The sequence below is a fragment of the Emys orbicularis genome, chromosome 7 (assembly GCF_028017835.1).
Source record: "Emys orbicularis isolate rEmyOrb1 chromosome 7, rEmyOrb1.hap1, whole genome shotgun sequence".
NCBI classification, from domain to species: Eukaryota; Metazoa; Chordata; order Testudines; family Emydidae; genus Emys; species Emys orbicularis.
The window spans coordinates 81,811,102-81,837,556 of NC_088689.1; the positions used below are offsets into that span (position 1 = coordinate 81,811,102).

The window sequence follows — 26,455 nt, forward strand, 5'->3', positions numbered from 1 at the left end:
GCCTGGGGGGGCGATAGCTTATGCCTGCTGCGTGGCCCATGGCTCTGGCGCATGCCAGCCACACTCTTCCTGTCCCAGCCACCCTGGTGCATTCGCTTGTGCCTGCTCCGTGCCACGTGACCCAAAAGGCTCGGGCATGTTCGCTCGTTCCGGTCCCATGGCCCGGCTGCCCCGGTGTGTTTCCCATGCTCACGCTCTCTGTGGCCTGTGCCCGGCAGATCCCCACCAGAGCAGCGTGCCGGAGAAGAAGCTGTACGGGGTGGAGGGCAGCAGTGCCTTCCTGGAGTGCGTGCCCAAGTCCCTGCAGGCCCGGGTGCTGTGGACCTACCAGAAAGCCAGCGACACCCCGAGGAAGGAGGTACCGGACCCCCCATCCCCTGGAGCTGGGCTGCTCGGCCCGACCCACGTGCTGCATTGATACGGGGGCATCGGGCTGGCTGTGCCCAGGCTGGTCAGAGCCAAGAGACACAGGCTGGCACCTATCATACCCCAGGCTCCTGGATCCCTGTGCCCTCCCGGCTGGGCTCCAGCACCCCCCTCCCATCCTCTGCCCCTTCCCACCCCACTCACTGCTGTGTATGCATGACACATGGCCACCCCCAGCCGGACCCCTCCCAGCTGCATAGACACTTCGGCCCCACCACCTCACTCTCCCCTCCTGATCCCTCCCTGGCGCGAGAACACCCAATCCAGCCCGGCCCTGCCCTGCCCCGCCCCGCTCCAGCTGTCCTGGCCCATCCTTCCCCTGTGCCAGCTCAGTCAGCTCCAGCTCTGAACCGAGCTCTCGGCACCTATCAGGCATCTCTTTGCCCTGATGCCCCTTCGGCCCATCCCCACCCAGCAGCACTGGCGCAGCCCATGGCCTGCTAGCAGCAAGCCCTGCCCCCGAGCTACCCAGCCCCGCCTGGGAGGCCAGGGTGGTGCGCTGAGGCACTGCACTTTGGCCCTGACACTGGCCCTGCTCCCCCAGCTTCAGCTCTGCCTTGTCTCCCCGGGCCTGCAGGTGCAGCTGGACGAGCGGGTGCTGCTGACGGAGCGGGGCATCCTCCTCCTCCGTAGCGTGGCGCGCAAGGATGCTGGGCTTTACCACTGCCAGGCCACGGAGCACGGCTTCACCCAGACCCTCCTGCGCCTCTCGCTGGAGGTGATCGGCGCCCGGGAGGAGGCACCCGCCGAGCCAGCCAGCAGCAAGCTGTGGTACCAGGACTTCCTGCAGCTGGTGGACCACCCCAATCTCAGCGCCATGGATCAGGTCTGCCAGCAGTTGTGGGGCCGCACAAGCCACCAGCCCAAGAAGAAGCCGCCCCGGCCTCCCCCGCTGAGCATCCAGGCCAAGCCCCACAAGTGGAAGCATGTGGAGGAGACGCGGAAAGCCCGCAAACGGCGCACACACGAGCTGCCCCGCGCTGAGAGAGGACCCCGCAGCGCTGCCGCCTGGTGACCCGCCGGACTCCTGCTAGGAGGTGGAGGGAGGGGAGGGTGGGGAGAGGGGAGACCGGCAAGCCAAGCCGGCAGTGGGTTCCCTCCGCGCGTAGCTAGGCGGGGGTCGCCGCGCCCTTGAGACACTCTTCTCCCCAGCCAGGTGCGGGGGGAGCCCCCGGGGCCTGCCCCACAACCAGAGATGGGGGCCCAGGCCTCAGACCAAAGGCTTTGGGAGGACAGCGGGAGAGGAGCAGGGGCCGTGCGCCATCCAGACACCGAAGAGGCCTCCTGGATCTGGCCGTGCCCCAGCCTGGATTGTCCCCCGTGGAGCAGATCAATCCAGCAGGGACTGTTTTTGTTCGATTGGCCCTCGGCCCCTGCCCGACATCCTTTAACCCAGCCCTCTCCAGAGTCAGGAACCTCCCGGAGACAGTTCCAGGCAAATCCCTGTTTGGCATGCGCTGGGGGGCAGGGAAGCTGGTACCTGGGTTCCCCCTGCTCCCCTGGGGACACGACCACTGATGTATTTATTAACGGACTGTTACTGATGAATGTAAACCCGCCTCAGGCTGCACCCGGACTGGGGGGCGCTGGTCTGGTCATAGGTACGTGGGCACATTCCTGGCTGGTGGCTTCTGGGACGGGTGTGTGTGGTCCCATGGTGCAATGGGGGTGGGGGGGCGCAGCAGGCAGGAGATCAGAGCCCAAGCCTCTCCCCTCACTTGGGACGCTCCCTGATTGGAATTAGGGGCAGGGTGCCCACCTAATGAGGCAGCACAGGAGAGATCACCGTGTGGCTGGGACGGTTCCAGCTTCCTGCAGGGTGGGGGGAAGGAGGAGTGAGTGATGGGGAGTGGGAGAGTCACTGTGTGACCCCAATGCCCCAAGTCTTCGGCCCGATCCCAAACCCAGGGCAAACTGATCCGTGGCCCCTGGGGAAGCATGGGGCGTGCCGGGCATTCGAGGCCAGGAGCCAGCTGGCCTTGAGGCCTGAGCCACAGAGTGGTTCCCCACGACCACCATCCCAAACCTGGCTCTGTGGGATGGGAATAACCGCAGGCCTTTTGGAAGTGGGATCTGGGTCCAGACCAGGCACTTTCAGCCCGGCTCTGGCAGTGCCCGGCGGCCATCTCTGGCTGCTGGCCATTTGGGTGAGCCCATCGCAACTGGCCTCTCTTGTTGGGTGTCACCACCGGAAGCCTGAGGCCTGTCTGGGGATGGAGAGCGGCTGTCACCCGAGAGGGGGGTCAGGGGAGGGGGCTGCCCTGGGTGGGTGGAGGCAGCTTTCCCAGTTGCTCCTGGCCAGAGACAAGGCATTTCAGCTCCAGGCTGCGTCCGTGCAGCACCTTTCACCAGCTGGGTAGCGCAGCGGGCTTCAGGTGACCGGGAGTCCGCCACTGCCCTGCCGTGGGACCTTGGCCAAGTCCCTTCACCTCTGTGGCCCCTCCTTCCCCCGGCCACGAGGCCCAGGGAACAGCCAGCGCATGGAGAGCAGTCACTGAAGTGCTCCAGGTACGAGCTGCGTGTTATAACGTTAAGTCTGAGCCCTGGCTGGCAGTGCCCACACAGAATGGAGTGCATGGCTCAGCAGGCTCAGCGGCAGGTCATCAAAATGGGGCCTCTCCCCCGAGGATGAGATTTCGGCCCAGATCTACAGAGGTATTTAGGCTCCTCGCTCCTGTTGTTGTCAGTGAAAGTTAGGCTCCTAAAGACCTTGGAGGATCTGGCCCTTGGGTGGGTATGTCGGTCGCGTAGCCCCTTCGAAACCTACCAGCCTGGGTCTCCTGCCTTTCCTCTTCCCTTTGAGTGTGACGCCACTGACCCCGCTGTGGAGACGCGGGTGAGCGACGAGGAAAGCACCGCTTAGGTCTTCAGGAGCCAGCCCGTGTGGATGCGATCACCGCTGCGCTGACAGTGAGGCAAGAAAATAGGGGGTGGAAAAAGAAGGAAGGCGGCGGTCGCAGGCCGGGCGGGCCAGTGCAGCCCTGGTGTGGGAGAAGGGAGCATGGCACAGAACTGGACCCAGCCTGGCGGGACTGTATTATATTAACACAATAAAAGCAGTTGATGAACCCTTGTGCTCCTGGTTTTCTGAAATGGGCTGAACCTGCTTGGGCAGCACTTTGCCCCTGCTACGGGTGGCTGAGCCACAGAGCCAGGCTGAGGAGCCTGGACTACCAGAGCTGCACTTAGCCAGGATCAAACCTGGGGCCTCGGGAGCTAAGAAGCAGGTGCCTTTGATGGAAGCTCCTGGGCTCAAGCAGGCTCAGCTGCTCTCTGGGGGCTGGACCAGCAGGCAGCAGGTGTATAGTCGTGTATGTGCAGCAGACGGCGCTATTATAGTGTTAAGAATTGGCTCAAATGGCATCCGTGGGCAGGGCTGAGTCCCAGGCCCCGGGAGGTGGGGGGGAGCTGGGCAGGGGGCAGGAAGCGAAGGGACACCCCAGGAGTGATGACTGGCTGGATCCTGAAGCCTGCTCGCTGCCCAGGCTCGGTGGGCATGATGCCTGCGTGTGACTGGTCCCAGTGGCTCTAGCAGGCCCCGCTCGGGCTGGGGATCCTCTCTAGCTGTCTGCCCACAGGACAGGGTCATCTGAGTATGCGGCATGACGGGTCCCTCTCCAGGGCTGGGATCGCACCGGGGAAAGGAGGAGGTCGACCGTCACCCAGCTCCTCTGCCCATCAGCCTGGAGGGCTTTGGGGAGGCTGGAGGCACCCCTCACATTTGCCCCATCTCACCCCCCACATCCCTGTGGGACCTCCCATGGTACCCTTCACAGCTGCCCCATCTCTGGCCATTCCCCTCACAGCTGCTCTCGCTGTGCCCCCACCTTCCCCCTACAGCCCCATCTCCTCCCCACTCACCCCTCCAGTCCAGTGCAGGTCCCCTTGCACACCCTGTCCATTAGCCCCTCGCCCCGGCCTTTGCTGCCTGACCCTGCTCTGGCCTGGGCAGGGTGCCTGCGCGGTGACCTTTGGGCGGAGGGTGGGGTGGTGCCACCCAGTGGGTGGGTGGGTGACTCACAGGGCAGGGCAAAGCCCCATCATAGCAGAACAGCACGGCACAGCCCAGCCCAGGGCTGCACCTTGGGCTCTGTTCAGTTCCCCATTCGCCCAGGCAGGGCTGGGGCAGCTGCGCAGCCTCAGCGCCCTCCCGGCAGGATTGCAGGCGCACACACCCCGGCTCACCTAGAGCATTGAGAGCTCTCCCCCTACCCCCCCACCAGCTATCTGGGCCCTGTGATGCTACGTGTCTGGCTGCTGCCCCTTGCTCCCTGGCTGTGAGACCTGGCAGCGCCAAGGTCACCAGCTCCCAGCCACTAGAGGAGGGAGGAGCTGCCTGCGGCACTCGCTGGCCAGTGCTGAGCTCTGGGGCTGTGGCTGGGAGGCAGCCCAGGCCCCCTGCCCTTCCCCGGTGCCAGTGGGGGAGGGGGTCTGTGCCCCGGCAAGCAGCCAGAACTGTTGCACGCATGGGAGGGAACTGGGGGCAGGAGACACAAGGGTTGAGTCTCCTTTGCACTATGCCCCTTTTAGGCCCGTCTGGCAGCACTAGGGGCCATTATTGCTCACCCCCCACCGGGGCTCCCTCAGCTACTGGCACCTCCTAGCCCTGGGGCAGGCAGCTCTTACTGGCAGGGGGACAGGTCCCCAAATGGCCACCTCCCCTCAGTCCTGCGCGCCGGGACTCAGAGGATGGGACTGGGGCCAGAGCGGTGATGCCAGTGCAGGTACATCAGCCCAGAGCAGCGCCCTGCACTGTGGGGGGAGATTGTGGGAGCTCCATCACTGGCCAGTCTTACACCCAAATTGTCTGGTTTTCCACAAGCTCTGCCCTGGACGTTAGGCTAGGGGTCAAACTAGCTGATAGCAATGGCTTCTTCTGGCCTTGCAGTCTTTGATTTGCCCCTCTAGGGCCCATGGGACATTGCAGGGGTGGGGAATCACCGAGGGGCAGGTTTGCCCCAATCTGCCCCCTCCTGTCTCTTTGGCCCTTTGGTAAAGGCAGCCCCCTCCCCCAACTCTACATGTATATGAAATCCCCCCAGTTTCGCTTGGGCTCTGTGTCGCCCGCTCTCCGGTGGGCAGTGCTGCTGGGAGCTTTCTGCTGCTCCTTGCAGCTGGTGACATAATCTGCACTGCTCAGTTTCTACTTCCAGCCAAAGCAGGCCAGGCTGCTTCCTCATCACCTGCTGGCACTGGCTGCGCCACCCCTCCGCCCCAGGCCAGGCAGGCATGGAAACTTCCCAAGCAGGGAAGAGATGGAAACCGAATCCGATGCCCCTGCCCCAGTGCCAAGGAGTGATCCCCGGCTTCCAGCAGCAGCCCACACTGGCCCCTCCCTTGTCACCCAGCTGGGCCTTTGCAGTTTCGTTTCTCTAGTGAATGGAAAATGAAACTTAGCAGATCAAAACCGGAGAAACCCTTAGCTCTGCTGCTGCCAGTTAAGGTGGCCTTAGGGAGCAGCTCCAAAGTGCTCGCCCAGGTGCTTCTCTGCCCTGGCTCCCGCACTGGGGTGCGCTGCAGGTGCCCACCTCCCCCAAATCCTGCTGTTCTTCCTTCAGCCAGGCTTGAAAATACCCCTCAGCCAGGGGGCGGGTGGTCACTGTCAGGGTCAAGGGGGAACCTCACCACCACTTAACCAGCCCTTTCATAAAGGAAGGGGCCGGCCTGGCAGGCTTGCTGCTGGAGACGAAGCACAGCAGTGGGGAGGCTGCCGTGAGGCTGCAGACAGACAGCTCCAGGACCCCCACTGCCGCTCAGGGGTGTCCAGACAGCAGGTGGCAGAGTGACATTAACAAGACTCTGGGCTGGGAGTTCACGTCCCCCCACGGTCCTTCATTTGGGTCTCCTTGATTCCTAAATTCCAGGGCCAGAATGGACTCTGCCCTCCTGTGCAGCACAGGCCAGTGACCCTGCCCCAAAATAACCCCAGGCCCAGCCCCTCCAGCAAAGCATCGGGACTTGCTTTAAAAATGGCCAGGGATGGAGAAGCCACCAGCCCACTTGGGAAGTTGTTCCAATGGTTAATTACCCTCCCTGTTAATTACTCTCCCTGGGGCAGTTACCAGAGAGTCCCTGTGTCCCAGCCTGGGAGCATGAAACTGACACGGACGAGGTCCGGTTTCAGAGTAGCAGCTGTGTTAGTCTGTATCCGCAAAAAGAACAGGAGTACTTGTGGCACCTTAGAGACTAACAAATTTATTTGAGCATAAGCTTTCGTGGGCTACAGTGTCGCTCTCAGGCGGGGTGGGGGAGATAGACACTGAGGTTAGGGGCTGGCATGAAGGACAGCGCCCCCAAGCATGGCCTGAGGGCAGCCCCCTCCTAGGAATCCCTGCAGCTGGGGATGGGGGAAGTGCATTGGGCTGCCCCTGGAATTGGGGATGAGGACCAGCCCCCAGGCTTCTCTCCTGGCCCATGCCCAGCAGGTGTCTGGTGGACAGTTCCAGTCCTGTAGCCCAGGCCACCTTAACAAGCTCAGTCTGACGCCATCCACAGGGGAGGAGATCAGCAGGGCTGGGCTGTGCCCGGGTTGCTTAAAAGCAGCAGCAGCAGAGGAAGGCAGGGACAGGGAGCAAAGCAGCAGAGATGGAGCTGTACCAGGTGCCCGCGGGCTCACTGGATGCCTGGATCGCGGAGCATCTCCAGCCCAGCGAGGAATTCCAGCTGCAGGTGAAAGACACTGTCCGGAGGATCTGTGATTTCCTGAAGGAGACGTGCTTTGACGACATCAAGGTGTTCAAGACGGTGAAGGTGAGTCTGTTCTGGACCAGCTGTCGGTGTGAAAGAGCTTGTCAGGGCTCCTTTGGTGCAGGCGAAAGCCTGGGTGCCTACGCTGTGATCAGGGGAAGCTGAAACCCCCAGCTGGACAGGCCAAGGGATGCTGAACGGGGCTCCCACTTACAGCTGGATACAGGTGATAGAAAAGGCCTAAAGATCTAAATAGAACCAAGGACGTGCATTTAACCATGCATTTAATCATGTCAGCTATTTGTTAACCAATTTAACTGGCTCACTTGGCTCACAAGTATATGCAGCTGTTTCCCCATATATCCCCAAGGTATTTAGTGCAAAGGGTCAACAAATGTACCTTGTTTTCCCTTCAAAATGACAAATGTATCCGCCACAGATGTCTCTTGTATCCCCCTCCCCAAAATAATATATGTATCCTGTGTAACCTATTATCTATAGGTCAGCATAATGACGCAAAAGGATGAAGGCTAAGTTGTTTGTTACTGGTTATAAAAAGGGCCTGTTCGGCCATGTAAGGTGTGTCTCTCTTCTGGCATTAGCCGATGAGAGCACCCGCTCAGCTGATCGATCAATAAAGAACTTGGTACCCGTCTTCTTGTCTCTCCGTGCCTCCTTGGTGTAATTAGGTAAGCTCCGGGGGGAGAACGGGCCCTATTTGGCTAACAAAGGGGGTCATTATCCCAAATCCGCCCTGGCTTCCTCTTTGCCAGTGAGGTCAGGTAGGAACGTAGGAGCTGCATTGTCAGGTCAGAGCAGTTTTAGCCCAGTAACCTATCTCTGACAGTGACCAACACCAGCTGCTTCAGAGGAAGGCACAGGATCCCATCTCATGGACAATTATAGAATTATTTGCCTATAGGGGAAGTTTCTTCCTGACCACAGGCTGTTAGTGGTTGGTTTATGCTCTGAAGCATGAGGGTTTGTCTCCCTTGTACATTTCCCTTTCTGCTGAAAACAAGTAGGGATGTTCTAGTTATCCTTTGAATGTCTAATCCTGTGGAGAGTGGCCTCATTGAGTGAGTTCCACAGGTTAACTATATGCTGTGTCACAAAAAATACCTTTGAGCTGTTTTAAATGTGTTGCCTTTTAATCTAGCATTATTAGACATCTGATATATCTTCTCTGAATCAATGGCTCTCAACCTTTCCCCTGTTGGGTCACTACCTTGTAATCAACACTCTCTTTACCAATAACAGGACAGAAAGTTTGCAAAACCTCTCCCCAGTCCCATTTATTACGTCCAGAAAAATTACACTAAAAGAGAGTTATTGAGATTGCAACTCAAACATTAGGAAATGCCAGAGGTAAGGTGCCATTTTTACCTCAATTCGGCCCCATTGTGCATATGTATTACAATACAGGCTTTAATTACATGATCACATCTTATTTTTTCCATGGGACCCTGCCTCATTCAGAGCACAGGGTGCTCTACGGGTGAATCAGGGCCAGGTAGTGAAGGAGACTGTTGTCTGTAGGATCCCTACAGACTTTGCAGCAGATGGAAGATGTGCAATGAATGGGGCAGGGGGTTCCAGGAAGGTCTCCTGGGTTAGACAGTTGAATGCTGCCCTGGAGAACTGGATTCTCTCCCTGCCTCTGCTACTGAGTTCCTGTGTGATGCTGGGCAAGTCACTTACCCCAAACTGTGCCCAAAGTGTGCATTCTTCATTTTTGGGGTGCCCAATTGGAGTCCCCGGGGTCTGATATGCAGAACTGCTGAGTGCTCACAGCTGCCACTGAAGCCAACAAGAGCTGGGCTTTGACTGTACAATGTTGTGACGGTGCTGCCCGTGGGAGCCAGCTGAAGTCACTCAATTAGGGTGAACTGCAAACAAAACGGGGCAGACAAACCCCAAACGCTGGTGGATATTCCAATTCTTAGATTTACCAAGCCAGCACAAAACAACTTCTATATTACCTCACTGGTTACTCAGAAGTTCAAACTACGCAGTTCCCTTAAAGTGCCCAGCCTCAGGCCTCCATCCAGACACACGTCAGATATGATGATGATTACCGAAAATCTTATCTCATCATATAAAAGAAAAGGTTCTTCTGATCCCAAAGGATCAGCCACATACCCAGATCCAATTATAACTTAGATCTTGCCCAAAATACACACTATAGTCAATTTTCATTAACTAAACTAAAATTTATTAAAAAAGAAAAGAGAGAGAGAGTTGGTTAAAAGATTAATATACATACAGACTTGAATTCAACTCTTGAGGTTCAGATACATAGCAGAGATGAGCTTGTAGTTGCCAAAAGTCCTTTTAGAAATAGTCCATAGGTTATAGTCCAATGTCCATGCTCAGGGTGACTTCAGTCAGTGACTGGGGATCTCAATCCTTATGGCTTAAGGTTTCCCCCTCTTGAAACCCAAAGCAGATCTGAGATGAAGCAGGATCATGTCCCAGGGTTCTTATACATTTCCAGCAGCCTTTTGGCCTGAGAAAACAATAGGCTTAACTCTCCTTCTCCCAAACATCCTGGCAATTAGCACAGGGTAATTTATCCGTTAAACAGTTCAGATACAGGTTACCACAACCTTCAAAGAGACATATAGACAATAATACTATTTCACTCAAGTATCTTCCTAAATGTTAATATTCCTTTTTTGATCTTTGAATCAAAGCTATAGGAATAGACAAGACTTGTTTGGTTACATCACAAGACCTGAGCAAACACCTACCCTTCTACCTCTAACAATGCAGACTTGCATTTCAAAGCTCTATTCATTTACATATCTTCCTAACCAGTTTCTAAAGTTCGGCCATGGGTCAGGTCAGTCTGTGAGTTAATTAACTCTTTCTGGCCCTGTCATCTTTCAATGAGATATTATATCACACTCATAACGTCACAAACGTGCTATATAAATACTATGTTATCTGTGGGGCTGGCCAAACTCTGACATATCTGTACTGAGCATGTGCGAAGGGAGATATTTCAAAGGTTCTTAGCTTGGGCAAAGTTGCATGGATTTTCACGGGCACGGCAAAAGGCGCATCCCTGAGACACAGGTCACCCCTCTGCCAATTTCAAGTCTCTGCCCCAAAGCATGAGTAGGGGACGTTAGACCATCATCAGTGATCAGACGGGGCTGCGGGGGGAGGGCGCCCCAGCAGTGTACACTACAACACTGGATTCATCTCAGGAATATTTTCTATCCCATCCTAACACTTCTGGTTTGTTTCAGGCTGCCCAGCATGGGGGGTTGTGCCAGAGGGGTGACCCGGCTGAGCGGGTGCAGGGGCACAGGCCCCCATGCAGCTCAGCGCCCTGGGTTTGTTGAGAGGGCAGCGCAGTGAGCAAATGCTTCTGTTTCTTGGCAGGGCGGCTCCGCAGGGAAGGGGACGGCCCTGAAGAACAATTCGGATGCGGATCTGGTCCTTTTCCTCAGCTGCTTCTCCAGCTACCGGGACCAGATGGAGAACCGTGCGGCTGTGCTTGACACCGTCAAGCAGAAGCTGAACCGGTGCCGACAGACCATCGCCTTCAGCGTTGACGTGGAGGTTTCCCAGCCGAAGAAGAAGGGCACCTGCCCGCGCTCGCTCTCCATCACCATCCAGTCGAAGAAGCGGTGGGAATCCATCGAGGTGGACGTGCTCCCGGCCTATGATGCCTTAGGTAGGGACTGTATCCCTGCCCCTCAGCTCGGCCTCATGGGCCCCAGGGCTTATCCTGAGAGAGCTCATGGGAATGAGGGTGCAGCCTATGTATGGGACACAGCAATAGCCCAAGGCCCACTGGGACTGGACTCCCCTCAGATCTGTGTGTGGTGACCCTCCCTCCACTCTCTCCCCCAGGGCAGGTGACTCCTGGCAGCAAACCTTCCCCCCAGGTCTATGAGGATCTGATTCAGGCCGGAGCCGGGCCCGGTGAGTTCTGCACCTCCTTCACCGAGCTGCAGAGGGACTTCATTAAGCGTCGCCCGGCCAAGCTCAAGAACCTGCTGCGGCTGGTCAAGCACTGGTACAAAGAGGTGAGGTGTCCTGCCCTGCCCCAGTCAGTGCTACCCCCTTTGCTCCTTCTCACGCTCCGCCAACCCTAGGGGTTACCACTGTATGTTAATGCGGGTTCAGCTGAGGAGCTCTCTCGGCTGACAAAAGAACCTCCCACACCTTAAAAACCCCTCTGGAATAAAGCTACTGAAGGTGATCACAGGAGCCCCTCCACCTGCCAGCGCTTCTCAAGTCATTCCAGAAGATCACTTTGCTTCCCAGCATTTTGCTTGCCGGAGGTGGTGGTCATCTCAGCTTAAGCTGGTCTTTCCTAGCTCGCTGCTCTCCTGGATGCTCTTGGGGTGGGCTGCGGCTGCTGGTTCCATCACCCCATCAAAGGGCCCTGGGTGTCATTGGAGACAGACGGGACACTGGACTAGATGGATCTTGGCTCTGATCCAGTCCGGCGAGTTTGCTGAGTCCCTCTCTAGCAGTCCCAGAATATCTGTCCAGATCACTGGTCCCCAAACTGTGGGGCACACCCCCCTAGGGGTGCACAGAGGAACATTCAGGAGGGACACCACAGGGCCTGGGCCAGCCTCCACAGAGGGCAGGGAGGGAGCGCCACCCAGCCCTGCTCTGCTCTGCCCCCAGCTCCAGCTCTGCCCCCAACCCCGTGGCTCCGCTCCTGGCTGCAGCCCCAGCCACAGCTCCGGCCCTGGCCTTGGTCCCCGGCTCCCAGTTCCCAGTTCCCACATGGGTGCGGACAGATTACATTATGGGTAAGGGGGGCGCGACATGAAAAGTTTGGGGACCACTGGTTTAGATGCCTTAGGTCACTTTGAGGCAAGCGCTCACGAGATCTTCTGATCATGGACTGGACCAGAGGTTAAACAACAGAATCATTAGCCATCTTGAACAGAGTCTGACTGGGAAACAGAATCCATTAAAAATAATTAAAAAACAAAACAACAATTTATATATAGATACAGATAGAGAGATATAAATTCCTCATTGGAACTAAATTGTGTAGCTTCATAACAAACAAACACTCAAACATCCAATCTCACATGTGTCCTCCTCTAATCTCAGGGCAAGCAACTGAACAAAGAGCAAATTTCAGATAATGATTTAACGACCTATTTGCTGCTCACTTGAGTGGAAATTACACTAGCCTGTCCAATGATACTTTACAGGGTCGGGAGAGAAGGATTTTCTTTATCCTAATAAACACCTGAAATGAGTCAGTGCCTGATGCCACAGCCTGTGGGGACTTCACAGCAGCAGTGGAAATAAAATGTGGAGCCTTCCGTTTCAGAAGCACGGACCTCTGCCACCTGAGCTAAAGGAGAATCCCCACTAGATGTTAGCAATATAGGATCTTGACACACAACTGAGCAGGTCTGATTACACACACACACACACACACACTCTCTCTCTCTCTCTCTCTCTCTCTCTCTGTGTGTCTCCAGCTGGTACATTACACCCCGGCTCACCTTGTCTGGCCACTGCTAAGTAGTTGAGGGTTGTGGTGAGCACAGGACATGGGCAGGGGAGAGGTCAGGGGAGGGCACCCACCTGCCCAGGCAGCAAGAGGGATTTGAGGCCCCTGTACTCCCACCCCATCCCATGTCTCAGGCCGGCTTCCCCCCATCTCCTTAACAGCTTTCCAAGACAACGTCGGGCTTGCCCCCCAAGTATGCCCTGGAGCTCCTGACCATCTACGCCTGGGAGAGCGGCACCAAAGGGGCGGAGAACTTCAGCACATCCGAGGGGTTCCGCACGGTGATGGAGCTGCTGTGCCGGTACCAAGAGCTCTGCGTCTACTGGACCGAGTTCTACGATCTCCAGTCCTCCGTGATAGGGCCCCATGTCAAACAGCTGCTGCGGGAGCCGTGGTGAGACCTTGCATCTGCTCCTCTCATCTCTGCGCGGCTCACTCATGTCTGGCTGCAGCTCAGCGTTCCTTCCTGCATGGGCGGGAGACTCTGTCATACCCGGGGACACGCGAGCAGAGAACTGGCATCTCTGCTCAGCGTCTCTCAGCCCTGCCACCCCCGAGACCCCTGCAGTTACACTCAGCACCAGCCAAGCAAGATGGCCAGCCCAGCACGCCCTGCACCATGTGCAGCCAGGCTGCCTCTGGGGGCGTACGCCCAAGGGGAGCCCCGGCCCCATGGAACTCACTGGCCAAACCCCATTAACTGAAGGGAGCAGGATTCCACCCGGCAGCACCCATATGAGCGTGAAAGGGTGGGGGGCTCACAGCCTGGCACAGGTCTGTCCCCCACTCCGCCACCATTACCCTGTGCCTCAGTTTCCCCATGGGCATGATGGGGATGATGACACTGACGGGGTGAGGGCTCGTGAATGAGTGCGTGTGGTACCCGGCAACACCCCTGGGCCGGCACTAGAGATGGGTGCAATAGTATCGCAGGGACTAGGGCAGCAGCTGTCTCCAGCCCCTCAGCTGCCTGGACACTGGCTCTTCCAGGGTGGGTGACCCCGGACCATACTCAACCTCCACCATTGCCCCATCCCCGAGCCCCTGGGACTCTGGCTCCGGTCGGCCAAGCCTGAGACTCCCTCCTCCAGCTCCCCTCTGCGGTGCCTGAGCCGGGGCAGGCAATGTGGGCAGCAGGCAGCTGAGATGTGTCAGCAGCCTGGACGCAGAGCAGGGCCCGGCTCATGGAGGAGAGGGAGCGGGCTGGGGCACACAGCAGAGCCTCTGGCCACGTGGGCAGGTGGCTCAACCCAGGAGACATAGACAGAGAGAATCCGTTGTGTGTTCACAGCCCCGTGATCCTGGATCCAGCCGACCCGACGGGAACCTTGGGGCAGGGAAAAAGCTGGGCCCTGCTGGCGAGAGAAGCCGCCGTGTGCCGGGACCAGCTGTGCTGTAGGAACGGCCTCGCCCCCATCCGCTGCTGGGATGTGCAGGTACCGACGCCTCGCAGGGCCTCTTCCCACCCCCACCTGTGACGAGCTCTTCCCTGTTCAGAGCCTCCCGAGCATGGAGTAGCCGGGAGCTCCCCGCACTGCCAGTGCTCCTGCCCCCTCCCCACAGCACCCCCTGCTGGGAGAAGCTGGGGCTGGCATAGCCGGGAGCTCCCCCCACAGCCAGTGCTCCTGCCCTCTCCCCACAGCACCCCCTGCTGGGAGAGGCTGAGGCTAAAATTGCTGCCCCTGCCCACAGCCAGCACTCCTGCCCCCTCCCCACAGCACCCCCTGCTGCGGAGGCTGGGGCTGGCGTAGCTGGGAGCTCTCCCACAGCCAGTGCTCCTGCCACGCTACCCACAGCGCCCCCTGCTGGGAGAGGCTGGGACTGAAATAACTGGGAGATCCCTCTCCCCCCACAGCCAGCACTCCTGCCCAGCTCCCTGCTACAGAATCTGATGGGCCCAGAGCTGCAGAAAACGTTCGTGTTGAGATTCCACTCCCCAGCCGAGGTTACTATGCCAGGGTGCCGTTAGAGGTTCACCGCTGCCCCACCTGGGCTGTCCTACCCCCACCCATCCCCGTCTCCTTATCTCTATTCCAGCCAGCCAGACCCATGCAGGTGACGGTGAAGCAGCTCTCAGGGGTCAGCCTGGCCCTGCGGCTGAGCCCATACACTACCATATGGGAGATTAAGGAGGAGCTCGAGCGTGCATGGGGCATCTCTCCCTACACGCAGCGCCTGGCCCTGCAGGAGCCTGGCCTGGGAAACCAGCTGCTGCTGGACGATCAGACCCTGGCATCACACGGCATCTTCTACGACACCACTGTTCTGATGCTCATGACCGAGCCCCAGGAGATGGAGATCTTCGTGAAGGACCATAACAGCAGAACCATCCCCTATGGCGTCCGCGCCAGTGACACTGTCCTGGGCCTGAAGAAGAAGATCGAGGATCGCACGGGTGTCTCCGCCAGCCAACAGCGCCTGACGTTCAACAGCAAAGAGCTGCAAGACGACTACACGCTCTCCCATTACAGGATCCGGAGCAAGAGCACGGTCTACCTGCTTTTGCGCCTCAGGGGTGGGTAAGATGCTCACTGGGTCACTGGGACCTGCACCCCGGCAGAGAGAGCATCACAGTGGACTATGTTTCCCAAGATTCTTTGCATGATAATTCAGGGCTTTGCTAATGCCTCCCACGTTCCAGAATCAGCACCGCGTCCTTCTGTAGTGCCAGCCCATCCCCACGCCTCCTGCTGCAGCTCCTGGGAGCTCTTTCCCGCCGCTCCATGGCCCATTTCGGGATGTACTGCCCCCAGTGCAGAGTTGGGTGCTGGGCACCCACCAGACATTGTTCATTAATCCCATTGTTGTAGTCCCCTTCCTCCTCCCTGTCCCGACTCCACTGCTGTGTGTCACCATCTCCGTTATTATGTCGTGCCAAATCCCGACCGGTGTGTGCTGCTTGGAATCCGAACTAAACAGCTTCCGCTAATCCCAGCTCCTGAGTGTTGTGTCCATGGGATGTGGGTCCCACCTGCCCTGTGCATACAGCCGGGGGTCATGGATTCAGAGATTCATTTACTGAGATCATCTAGTCTGACCACCTGTGTCACACAGGCCGGAGACCTGCCCCACATTAATTCTTCCAGCAGATCCAGCAGCAGTTCTGTAACTGGGTCGTGGCCCCCTCATCCGACCCGCCTACAGCAAACTTGGCTGAGTTGTCTCCCCCAGCAGCTTTGTTCAACGCACACAGCCCCACCGGCTGCCTCAGCGGGGCAGTGCATTGTGCATCCCATAGTGCCTCAGTGGAGACAGCATACCTGGCAGATGGGGACACACAGCGGCACCAGCAGCATGTGGGCCAGTGCACGCTGGGATATCTGTGGCACAGGGAGCTGGGAGTGTGTCATGGACACGGTTATGGGGGCAGGACCGGCTCCAGGGTTTTTGCCACCCAAAGCGGCGGGGAAAAAAAAAAAAAAAAAAAGCCGCGATCGCGATCGGCGGCAGCTCCACCGCGCCACTTTCTTCTTCGGCGGCAATTTGGCGGCAGGTCCTTCCCTCCGAGAGGGACAGGGACCCTCCACTGAATTGCCGCCGAAGAGCCCGACGTGCCGCCCCTTCCCCTTGGCCGCCCCAAGCACCTGCTTGCTCAGCTGGTGACTGGAGCCGGCCCTGTATGCATGAGGCTCATTTACATGCCTGGCTGAGCTATAATCAACCTGCTGGCTTGTTACCAAGTGCCCACCTCCAGGCTGAGCTGGAAAGGCACAATCGGGAGGAGTAATGTCCTGTATCGAGCCAGGAGGGGGCGCTGTATGGAGGGCAGGGAGTGTGGGCTCAGTGAGGGAACCAGAGGGCTGGAGGGTGGAGACTGTGCCCAAGATAAGAGAGACTCTGGCCCAGCCCAGTGCAGCCGGCTCGGAGGTCTGAAAGAGGGATTTGCACACCATGTTTCAGCTCAGCCGGCCCGTGAGACAGCCAAGGCCATGGGATGCCCAGACGATGTGGGATGGGACAGGCCATTGCTTATAGGCCCAGGACAGCCTTCGCAAGTTGAGCACAGCGGGGGGGGCGGCATTCCCTTTGGTGAAAAAGCCCATCAGCCGTTGGGGCAGTGACTGGTCGCCTCCTAGGCTGAGTCTTAGAACCGGATCCCAAAATGCCACCCTCTCGGCTTGAGGCTGGCGACAGAGGCTGCCTGTGGGGGAGAGAGCCCAGCAGGGCTCCATTGAGATTCCAGGCCTAAGGCCAATGGGGATAGGCTGGGAGAGCCACCTGGGGTGTGGGTCTCGGGAGCCACAGGGCAGGGTACCAAGCTACTGCCCCCAGAGGCTGGGGTAGGAACAGCTGGGTTGATATTTTAGCAGCACCCTGAGAGCTCACCAAAGACCCTTGTTCTGCTGCCAGGCCTCTGCCACTTACTGTGTGGGTGACTGGGCCCCACCGCGGGCTCCAGCCGGCAGTGCCCAGGGCTGCAGCACCTACCTCTGAGAACATGGGCACGCAGCGCTCCCAGGGATATCCTGCCACAGGGAGGTGCCGTGTCCCCTTCCCTCAGCCTCAGTTTCCCCATCTGTACCTTGGGGATAGTGATGTCGCCCTACCTTTGTACAGCACCTGGAGATCAACGGCTGGAGACGGGTACATCAGACCCAAGTCTATTTATTATACCTCCGGCGCTCCTGCTGCCCTAATGGTGCCTCTCATGCCTGCCACATCTCCCTGCCATCCCCACATCTACGGGACACCCCAGCACCACATTGCCCCTAAGGTTCCCCTCACAGCCACCCCACTCCATCCTGCCCCACCCTCAGTCCCATGGGGCCCGTCACAGATGCTCCATCTCCCCACCCTCCCAATGCCCCTGATGCCCCACCTGTCTCTCCCTAGCTCCAGGAGACCCCTCACAACTGTCCCGTGTCTGCCCCCATCCTCCCTCCCAGACACCCCATCTCCCTCCCTCCATCCCATCACAGCCTCCCGTCTGCTTCCTTTCTTCCTCTACCCCCCCCCCCCCCCCAGCCCCATGTTCCCACCAGCATGGTCTGCTCCCGGTGCCCTCCACCACCCCCTGCCTAGCCCCACCTCTCTCTGGGTAATAACCCTGTGGGGGTGGGGCACAGTGATAGAGTCACCCAGTGGCCAGCTGGGTGAAGCCCCATGCCAGGCAGGGCCCTGTGATGGCACAGTGACCCTGGGACTGTATCTTTTCCTCTTCCAAGCTCATCTCTCACCCAGGCAGGGTGCTGCTGGCCCCCGTGGGAGCAAAGATGAAATCAAGCCCTCCATGACAGCGTGATCTGGGGTGGGGGAAACAGGCAACGCACTTTGGGAGGCAGGGTATTGCTGAGCACTGCTCCAAAATAACCCCCGAGAGCAGATCTTTCAGGCAAACGGCCAATCTGGATTTTAAAATTGCCAGTGATGGAGAACTCCCCACGCCCCTGGGTTAATTCCAATGGTTAATTACTTTCACTGTCAAAAGCCTACGCCTTACTTCCTGGCTGAATTTGTCCAGCTTCAACTTCCCCATTGTGCCGCTCCACCTAAGTCGTTAAACCACGTAGAGGACCTCACTAAACTAAGAAGGCAAAAGCACCATAAAACCAAATGCCCTTTGGCAGACCAAGCGATGATGTCTCTGGACTGCTTTCAGAAAACTGCTTTTCACGTTGATTGTGAGATGCAGGAGACCTTAGCTGCTCCTGAGCCCCGACACATTGGGCAGTCCAGTTCCTCCACTGGTTGCGGTTGCTCACTAGTTGTGGTGCTTCTTCACAGGTGATGCCAGTGCATTCAGGATGGTCATCCTCTTCTGCCATGTCTTCCTCACGTTCTCTTCCTCCCTGGGGCGGCCAATTACAGGCTTGCTTAGCAGGTCTCCCATCTACCATACAGTGTCTAGATCCCAACTGCACAAGCCTTTTTTGTTGATGATATTTTCTAACCTGTCCTGCTCTGCAGCTCCCTTCCTCTCACGCTGGTTGTTTTGTTTTTCCACAAAATGTGTATTTGCAATGCACCATTTGGATCATTCGGGCACTGCAAGGTCAGCACTAGCACTTAGTCCATATGCAATGTAATGATTTCCATGGGCTGTTGGAACAGGTATGGGGGAACATGGGGCTACTTCTAGAGGCAGGAGCAAGTGAACCTAGAAGTGGTATCAACGCAGCAGCTCAGGAAAGGTGGAGAAGCAGCAGATCACTAGTGATGGGCTTATAATTATTTTGAGCTTTGGTGGCATTGGCTGGCGTGAATTGCTGGAGATCCCCGACTGGAAAAGAGGCCAGTTGCTCCAGGCCGCTGGGAGCAAACCACCCGTCTGTGCCATGGAGCAGTTTCGTTGTCTCGTGCCCGCTGGGTGCGCGAAAGACTGACAATGAAGCATGAATGGCAGGTTGGGGAGAGAGACATCTAGCTGCTCAGTGTTGGGAGCAGCTGTTGAATGAAACCGCACAGGAGTGAGGGCATAGGCGCCGACTGTGGGTGCTCTGGGGCTCAAGTGAAAAAAATAGGGGGTGCTCAGCACCCTCTGGGCCTGATTAATCTTTTGCAGGCCCTGGTGCCCAGACTGTGGCCCCGCCCACTGCTCCACCCCAAGGCCCTGCCCCCCACCCGGCCTCTTCTCCCCCAAGCCCCCACGTGAGAGGGGGAGGAGGCAGAGAGGAGCACCCACCAACAAAACAAAAGTCAGCGCATGTGAGTGAGGGGGTTGGTGTGTGGATGGGGGTGTGGTGCTGGAAACACTCCAGCTGTTCCCAGCCCAGAGAGAGATAAGGGGGGGAGGAGGAGGAAGGGGGAGATAGTGAGGATGTGGCAGATGAAGGAAGGATGTAGGGGCCATGGGGAACATTCATACACCCCTATCCATGCCCCCATTGATGCCCACACAAAGGGTTAATTATATGGGGAAAATATCTCTGTCCAGCCTGCTGCCCCCCAACACTTAGCAGAGAGGATGAGCACCCAGCGGCAGATGCAATGCCAGGATCAGCCAGCAGAGGGAGGCAAAGGGCAGCATCCAGCATCCCTCCTGTGCCCGACTGTGCACACAGGAGCACGGGCTGCAGCAACGGGCGGGGGGGGGGGGGGGGGAAGAGAGAGCTCACTCTGCAGCGCACGGCATGCTGGGATCTGCAGCCTCCCTGGGCCTGAGGGAAGGAGAGGGCAGCAGTGGGGCACCACAGAACACACTTGCCTTGTGGCAGTGTTGCCGGCACAGAGTGCCCGAGGACAGCAACAGCGGGGTCCGTTGCCCGGTGTGCTTCGCGCCAATGAACACACCAGGGTGGAGAAGCAATCAAAGTTTATTTGAGATCTCAAAGTGGTGCAAGGAGACAGGCACGTCTCAAATCAAGCACACCAACATAAGCGGCCTTTATCTTTTATACATTTTGCAGCTAACCCTTTCCCTTCTTCCCCCGCCCTTTCTCACCCCGCCCTCCTCCATTCCCACCTCTCCCCCTTTCTCCCTCTGGCTACATTACACGACCTTGGCTGTGCAGCTTGTTCTCACTGTTTCTTTCTGCAAGTAATCTTGTCCTTTAGCTAGAAGCATGTAGGTTTCCCTTATCACTACTGCTTCCCAGCTGCTGGCCTGTGAGGTTAGTAAAGTTTAACATGCAGGGGCTTTGATTCACTTTGGCCTAGAGTGGGGGGGCTTCATCGACTCTCGGGTCTTCCAACCCCCCGAGTTACCTAGGGTGATGCCTAGTGACACCAACAGCAGGAATGAACATTTGACTGGGCCCCAGCTTATGGTGGAGGGGCAATGACCACAGAGTTGACGTCACAGCAAATCATTTCCACTGCACATGAATTAATGTTCCTAAAAGTGGCATTGCCACAGGCTCAGCTTTGGGTGGGCCTGGGGGCTAGTGGGATGGGCTGTGGCCCCTCCGTGGCTATGGCCAGTGGTGAGCTGGAGCCGGTTCGCACCAGTTCGCAAGAACCGGTTGATAAATTTAGAAGCCGATGTAGAACCGGTTGTAAAGGGGCCGGCGGGTGGGCAAACTCCGGTCCGTGGGCCACATCCTAGGGTTACCATACGTCCGGGTTTCCCCGGACATGTCCGGCTTTTGGGTCTTTAAATAGCCGTCCGGGGGGGAATTTGTAAAAAGCTAAAAATGTCCGGGATTTCCCCCCGGACGGCTATTTAAAGACCCAAAAGCGTCTGACAGGGCAGCCGCGCCGGATTGAGCCGCTCACTTGGGGCCTCTCCGGCAGCAAAAGCTCCTCCCCCACTTCCCCCCTTCCCCTGCAGCTTCAGCACGCCGGCAGCGCTGCGTGGGGCTCCCGGCTCCACCCCTTCCCCGCCCCCATTCCAACCCCTTCCCCAAATCCCAGGCCCCGCCTCCTCCCCCGGGCATGCCGCTTTTCCCCTCCACCCCCCTCCCTCCCAGACTTTTGCACAGCAAGCCTGGGAGGGAGGGGGAGAAGTGGAGTGCTCAGGGGAGGTGGCAGAGCGGAGGTGAGCTGGGGCAAAGGGGCGCGGGGAGGGCTGCTCGCAGCAGGTAACCCGGGGAGGGGCGTAGGGGTACCGCTCCCCGCCCTAGCTCACTTCCGCTTTGCCTCTGCCTGCTGCCTTGAGCACACAGCCACGCCGCTCCGCTTCTCGCCCCCTCCCTCCCAGGCTTGCCGCACGGACAGCTGATTCGAGGCAAGCCTGGGGGGGGCGCGCGGAGAAGCGGGGCAGCTGCGCGCTCAGGGGAGCAGGCAGAGCCAGAGCAGGTAGCAGGGGGGTTGGATGGGGCGGGGGTTCTGGGCGGGGCTGTCAGGGGGCAGGGAGGGTTAGATGGGTTGGGAGTTCGGGGGGGGCAGTCAGGGGACAGGCAGCGGTTGGATAGGCATGGGAGTCCCGGGTATCTGGCGGTGGCGGGGGTGTGGATAGGAGTCAGAACAGTCAGGGGACAGGTAGGGAGTGGGGTCCTAGGGGGGCAGTTAGGGTGGGGGGGTCTCAGGAGGGGGCAGTCAGGGACAAAGATAAGGGAGGCTTAGATAGGTGGTGGGGTCCCGGGGTGTGGTTAGGGGCAGGAGTCCCGGGAGGGGGCGATCAGGGGACAAGGAGCAGGGGGGGTTGGGGGTTCTGTGGGGGCAATCAGGGGGCGGGAAGTGAGAGGGAGTGGCTAGGGGTGTCCTCTTTTTTGAAAGTTCAAATATGGTAACCCTACCACATCCGGCCCACGGGACCGTCCTGTCCGGCCCGCCTGAGCTCCCAGTTGGGGAGGCTCCCCCAGCCCCTCCCCCGCTTCCCCCCCTCACAGAGCCCCAGCGCGCCGCTGGCGCCAGCGCTCTGGGCAGCTCTGCAGCTCCTGCCGCTTTGAGCAGCATGGTAAGGGGGCCAGGGCTGGGAGGAGGGGTTGGATAAGGGGCAGGGAGCGGTTGGAGGGGGCGGAGGTTCTGGGGGGGCGGTCAGGGGACGGGGAACGGGGGGGGTGACAATGCGGTTCTGGCGGAACCCAACTGAGAGCGCCAACTCAGGACAAATTGCTCAAACAGGGCAGTTACAGCCCAAGGCTGGGGTTTTTTCCACCTCTAAGGCAAACCAAACCAGCCAGACTAGGAGGACTTCGGTCTCACCCCACTGGCTAACCGCAAGTCTCACAAGCAATCTCCTTAGGCACTCCAGTTTCCCAGTATTACCACCAGTGCCACTCGTTATGGGGACAAATGGTTATGAAAACCAATACCCCAGTAAAAGAAAAAGGTTCTCCTGATCCCAAAGGACCAAGCCCCAGACCCAGGTCAATATACAAATCAGATCTTACCCACAAATCACGCTGTTGCCAATCCTTTAGAATCTAAAATCTAAAGGTTTATTCATAAAAGGAAAAAGATAGAGATGAGAGTTAGAATTGGTTAAATGGAATCAATTACATACAGTAATGGCAAAGTTCTTGGTTCAGGCTTGCAGCAGCGATAGAATAAACTGCAGGTTCAAATCAAGTCTCTGGAATACATCCCCCGCTGGGATGGGTCCTCAGTCCTTTGTTCAAAGCTTCAGCTTGTAGCAAAGTTCCTCCAGAGGTATGAAGCAGGATTGAAGACAAAATGGAGATGAGGCATCAGCCTTATATAGTCTTTTCCAGGTGTAAGAACACCCCTTTGTTCTTACTGCGGAAAATTACAGCAAAATGGAGCCTGGAGTCACATGGGCCAGTCCCTGCATACTTTGCTGAGTCTGAAGGCATATTTGCCTTCTCTCAATGGGTCCATTGTGTAGCTGATGGTCCTTAATGGGCCATCAAGCAGGCTAGGCAGAGCTAACACCAGCTTGTCTGGGATGTCACCCAGAAGCATAGCATAAGTTTGCCATACAGACAGTATAGAGCCAATATTCATAACTTCAACTACAAAACTGATACACCCATATAGACAGCATAATCATAACCAGTAAACCATAACCTTGTCTTAGACACCCCATTTGACCCCCTTTATACAAGATTTGGGTGCCACTACAGGACCTTGGTTGCAACAATGATCTATATGGTCCCAGTCTATGTCAATAACGTCACACCCCCAACGCAAAATTGATGCAGGAAGGGATGACACAAACATCACTGACTGCATCCCAAGAGCCCCCCATCCTTGGGTCTGTCTCGCTACAGCTAGTATTGGGTTAGAAGCCATACCAGTGTACAACAGAAATGGTTTATCAAAGTCATGTTCAACAACATGATTGAACCTCTTTACAAAAACTCAAGGTAAAACTTAGCTAGAACAATAGTGGATTGGATCTGCTCTTGCAGCATGGTTCCTGTATGTCTCATGTGATCTTGCCAAGAGCTAAAGCAAACAGCTACTTTATCCATACAAGCTCGGGCAAATGTTTGGAACCCAATTAACATCAAATAACTGCAGATATTAATGTTCTTCATAGTACAGGAATCTTGGCATTTAGCCATGAAAGCAATATGGTAGTGTGCCTCAGTCTTCCTTTTCACGCAGCACATTAGGTCTGGAATGTCCTTTTCCTTGTGAAAAGTTCCAATACTGTTTACAGGCATTAACTGTGAAACATCAGTATAACAAGGCCTTTTAACAGAACGTGTGTTCTCATGTAGTCCTTTTAACATGTTCAAGGGATTCTCCAAAAGATTAGGCACATTGTACATTTTTACAGTTTGTGGCAATAGCAACACATTCATTACAGAATTTACCATTAGCACTAACAACAAGTTCATTGCAAGTGTCCATCTACAATCATGTTTGTCATGCCCCACCTTTGGCTCAATACCATTGGAGTTTGGGCACTTTAGGGTTAACCTGTGGCTTCCCTTTGCAAAATTCAGTTTTCTCTTTCCTCCTTGTCCTGCAGGATCAAACCCTGATTTCTCTTGCTTAACAGAATTCACTGGCTGATGGGGTGGGCTCTCTGTGCTAACAGCTATTAGCAAGTCCTTCCTCTCCCAGCCAGGCAAGTAATTTGCACTACCCCAGACCAGAGCCAGTCCACCAGTTTTCATATTCGTAACTGCTATCATTTTCAAGGCTGTACTCTGTCTTAAAGAGATACCACACAAATCCAAAGAGTCTGAGGGTGAGAGTTTGCTTGATCTCCCCTGCATCCTCAAGCATTTGGCCATAAAACTGTTCTGCTCTGAAACACCAGTAACCAAATCTGTCCTCAGACCCTGAAGCACAGACTGCTCACTTAACGAATTAGCATGGAGACAGTCCTGTCCCAACACCATTGTCTTCCCAACAAGCTGGCCACACACAGCCACTTGGTTATAGGGCTGCTTAACTTTCTTAACAGCTCTTACTCCATCTGAGACCTTCTCAAAGCTACCCACACTGGATCTTTCAAAAGGAAAGTCAGGGGATCCATTCACAACAGAAAATTTCTGGCTGTTAGGAACTGAAACTTTCTTGATTAAATCACTCTCACACCCTTCAGTTGCAGTGAACTGCTTGCACAGATTACCATGAGGATTCCTTTCCCCAGGAGCTTTTCTAAGCAGCAAATTACCCCTCACAGAAATTTTGCCCTTACCCTCTTCACCTAGGGCTTGCTCTAAAGGAACACTTTCCTGAGCAACAACAGACTCTGTCTGGGTCTTACTTACATTCAGGATCACCTTTGGCCCATCAGGCAGATTTCTACACAATCCCCTTTCAGGCAAACCCATAGACTCACTATATGAAAGGTCAGAAGCATTCTCCTTTCCTTTGCCACACACAAGCTTAGGAATTTTGTCCTTTCTGCTACAAGTTGTTAAACTGTCCGTAGGTACCACAACCAAATTACCTTTCTGCTCTCCTCGTGCCCTGGCTAGGGTATCACCCTGATTAGACAGAGCTGTTACACCCTTCTCCAACCACACATGAGCAACAGGCAAAATACTAGCACCAGAATTGTCTGGTCTCTGGGATTTTGCTAAGACACTAACTGGATGCAGCCTAGTTACAGTGCCATTCTCCCCAGCAGACACAAACTTGGGACCATTTCCTTCCTGGGCTTTAGTTGAATCCAGAACCAAATCTGAGACAACTGCACTATTCTCAACCATCACAGGCTGAAAGGCACCCTCTGTCTGCTCCACAGACAAAAAAGAGTTGGAGACACATTTTCCTTTACTATACATACAGTATGGGATTTCATTTCCCTTGTCCCAGCACACAGGGCTGTTCACAGACAACGGCTTGGAGACTGAAGTAGCTTCCTCCATAGGCAAGTCAATACCCCTGACAGACACAGGCACATTTCCTTCACTGTCACTATTCTTCACACAGGAAACAGGTAAGGTATAGGGACATTCATCTCCCACTCTCCTTGCCTTCCCAAACTGCTGACTAGATAAAGCCATCAGCTCACAAGGCTGCCTAGGCTCATCCAAAATCTCCTTGTTCTCCTCTCCCTTCGCTTGATCTAATTCCAGATTTATTTCTGAGACATTAGATAGACATTCAGAAATTTCATTCACAGCCAAACAGCTACTTTCCAAAGACAAACTTTTGGAGAAACCCTCCATAGGCACAACCTTAGGATCAATCCTCTCCTGTGCCTGGTTTGTGTTAACTTGACTGACCATAGCTTTAATATCATTTCCAATCATAATATCCTTAGGGATTGTGTCTTTTACTCCCACAACCATGGTGCCCTCAAATCCCTTCCATTTCAGGTGGATTTTAGCCAAAGGCACCCTGACAAAATACTCAGAAAAGGCTACAACAGTCACATCTTCACCTGGCCAATAATCTTCCTCCCTGACAAGACTTGCTTTAACCAAAGTGATATCTGCTGCGGTGTCCCTCCATGCCATACACCTTACTCCATTCACTTCTGCACTGCTAATAAACTTTGCATTATTTCCCCCATATTTAGCTTTAATGTGAGTTTTAAGGTCAAAATTTTCAGAGACCACAGAAACAGCATTTGCACACAGGGCACCAATGCTGGGCTCTGTGTAGCTTGCCTGTGAGTTTATAACAACAGGGTTAGCATTTGCCGTGGCATTTGGGGTTGCTGGTTTTGGGCTGCCCTTCAGTGTTGGGCAGTCTGGTCTCATGTGGCCCAGCATACCACAGTGATAGCATGTAACCTGTTCCGTCCTGGGATGTGAGTTCCTACCCTCTGGGCCCCCTTGAACTCCTTTAGAAGAGTCAGGTTTACTTTTAAATCCTTCCCTCCTCTTGAACTGGGGAGAATGGTGATTAGTTTTCCCCGGGGTTTTACACCCTTCTCGAGCCCTGTTTTGGGTGTGGGCATCCGCAATCTCTGCTGCCCGTAGGACTGACTCAGGGTCCCTATCACACACAGCTGCTCTCACATTGTCAGGCACAATGTCTAAGAACTGTTCCAAAGTTATTAAATCCAGCAGTTTTTCAAAGCTCCCATGCGCCTTGGCTCTCACAACCCATTTTTTAACAAAACCCATCAGCTTATGA

The 26,455-nt window shown here is 56.0% G+C and overlaps 2 protein-coding genes across 2 annotated transcripts in view; both read left to right on the top strand.

Annotated features, from left to right (window-relative positions):
* The window catches only part of SEMA3B (semaphorin 3B), a 35,938-nt gene extending 34,497 nt beyond the window's left edge, over nt 1-1,441 (top strand). The window contains exons 17-18 of the mRNA XM_065408566.1: nt 219-358; nt 1,004-1,441. Of these exons, the coding sequence (XP_065264638.1) occupies nt 219-358; nt 1,004-1,441 (578 nt within the window). The remainder of the gene's footprint in view (nt 1-218; nt 359-1,003) is intronic.
* Nucleotides 1,442-6,980: 5,539 nt separating this feature from the next.
* LOC135881718 (2'-5'-oligoadenylate synthase 1-like) lies at nt 6,981-15,548 on the top strand. Its single transcript, XM_065408406.1, has 6 exons — nt 6,981-7,176; nt 10,507-10,801; nt 10,981-11,156; nt 12,781-13,013; nt 13,911-14,055; nt 14,657-15,548. Exons 1-6 carry the CDS (start codon nt 7,012-7,014, stop codon nt 15,140-15,142), a joined length of 1,500 nt encoding a protein of 499 aa, XP_065264478.1. The 5' UTR covers nt 6,981-7,011; the 3' UTR covers nt 15,143-15,548.
* Nucleotides 15,549-26,455: the final 10,907 nt, after the last annotated feature.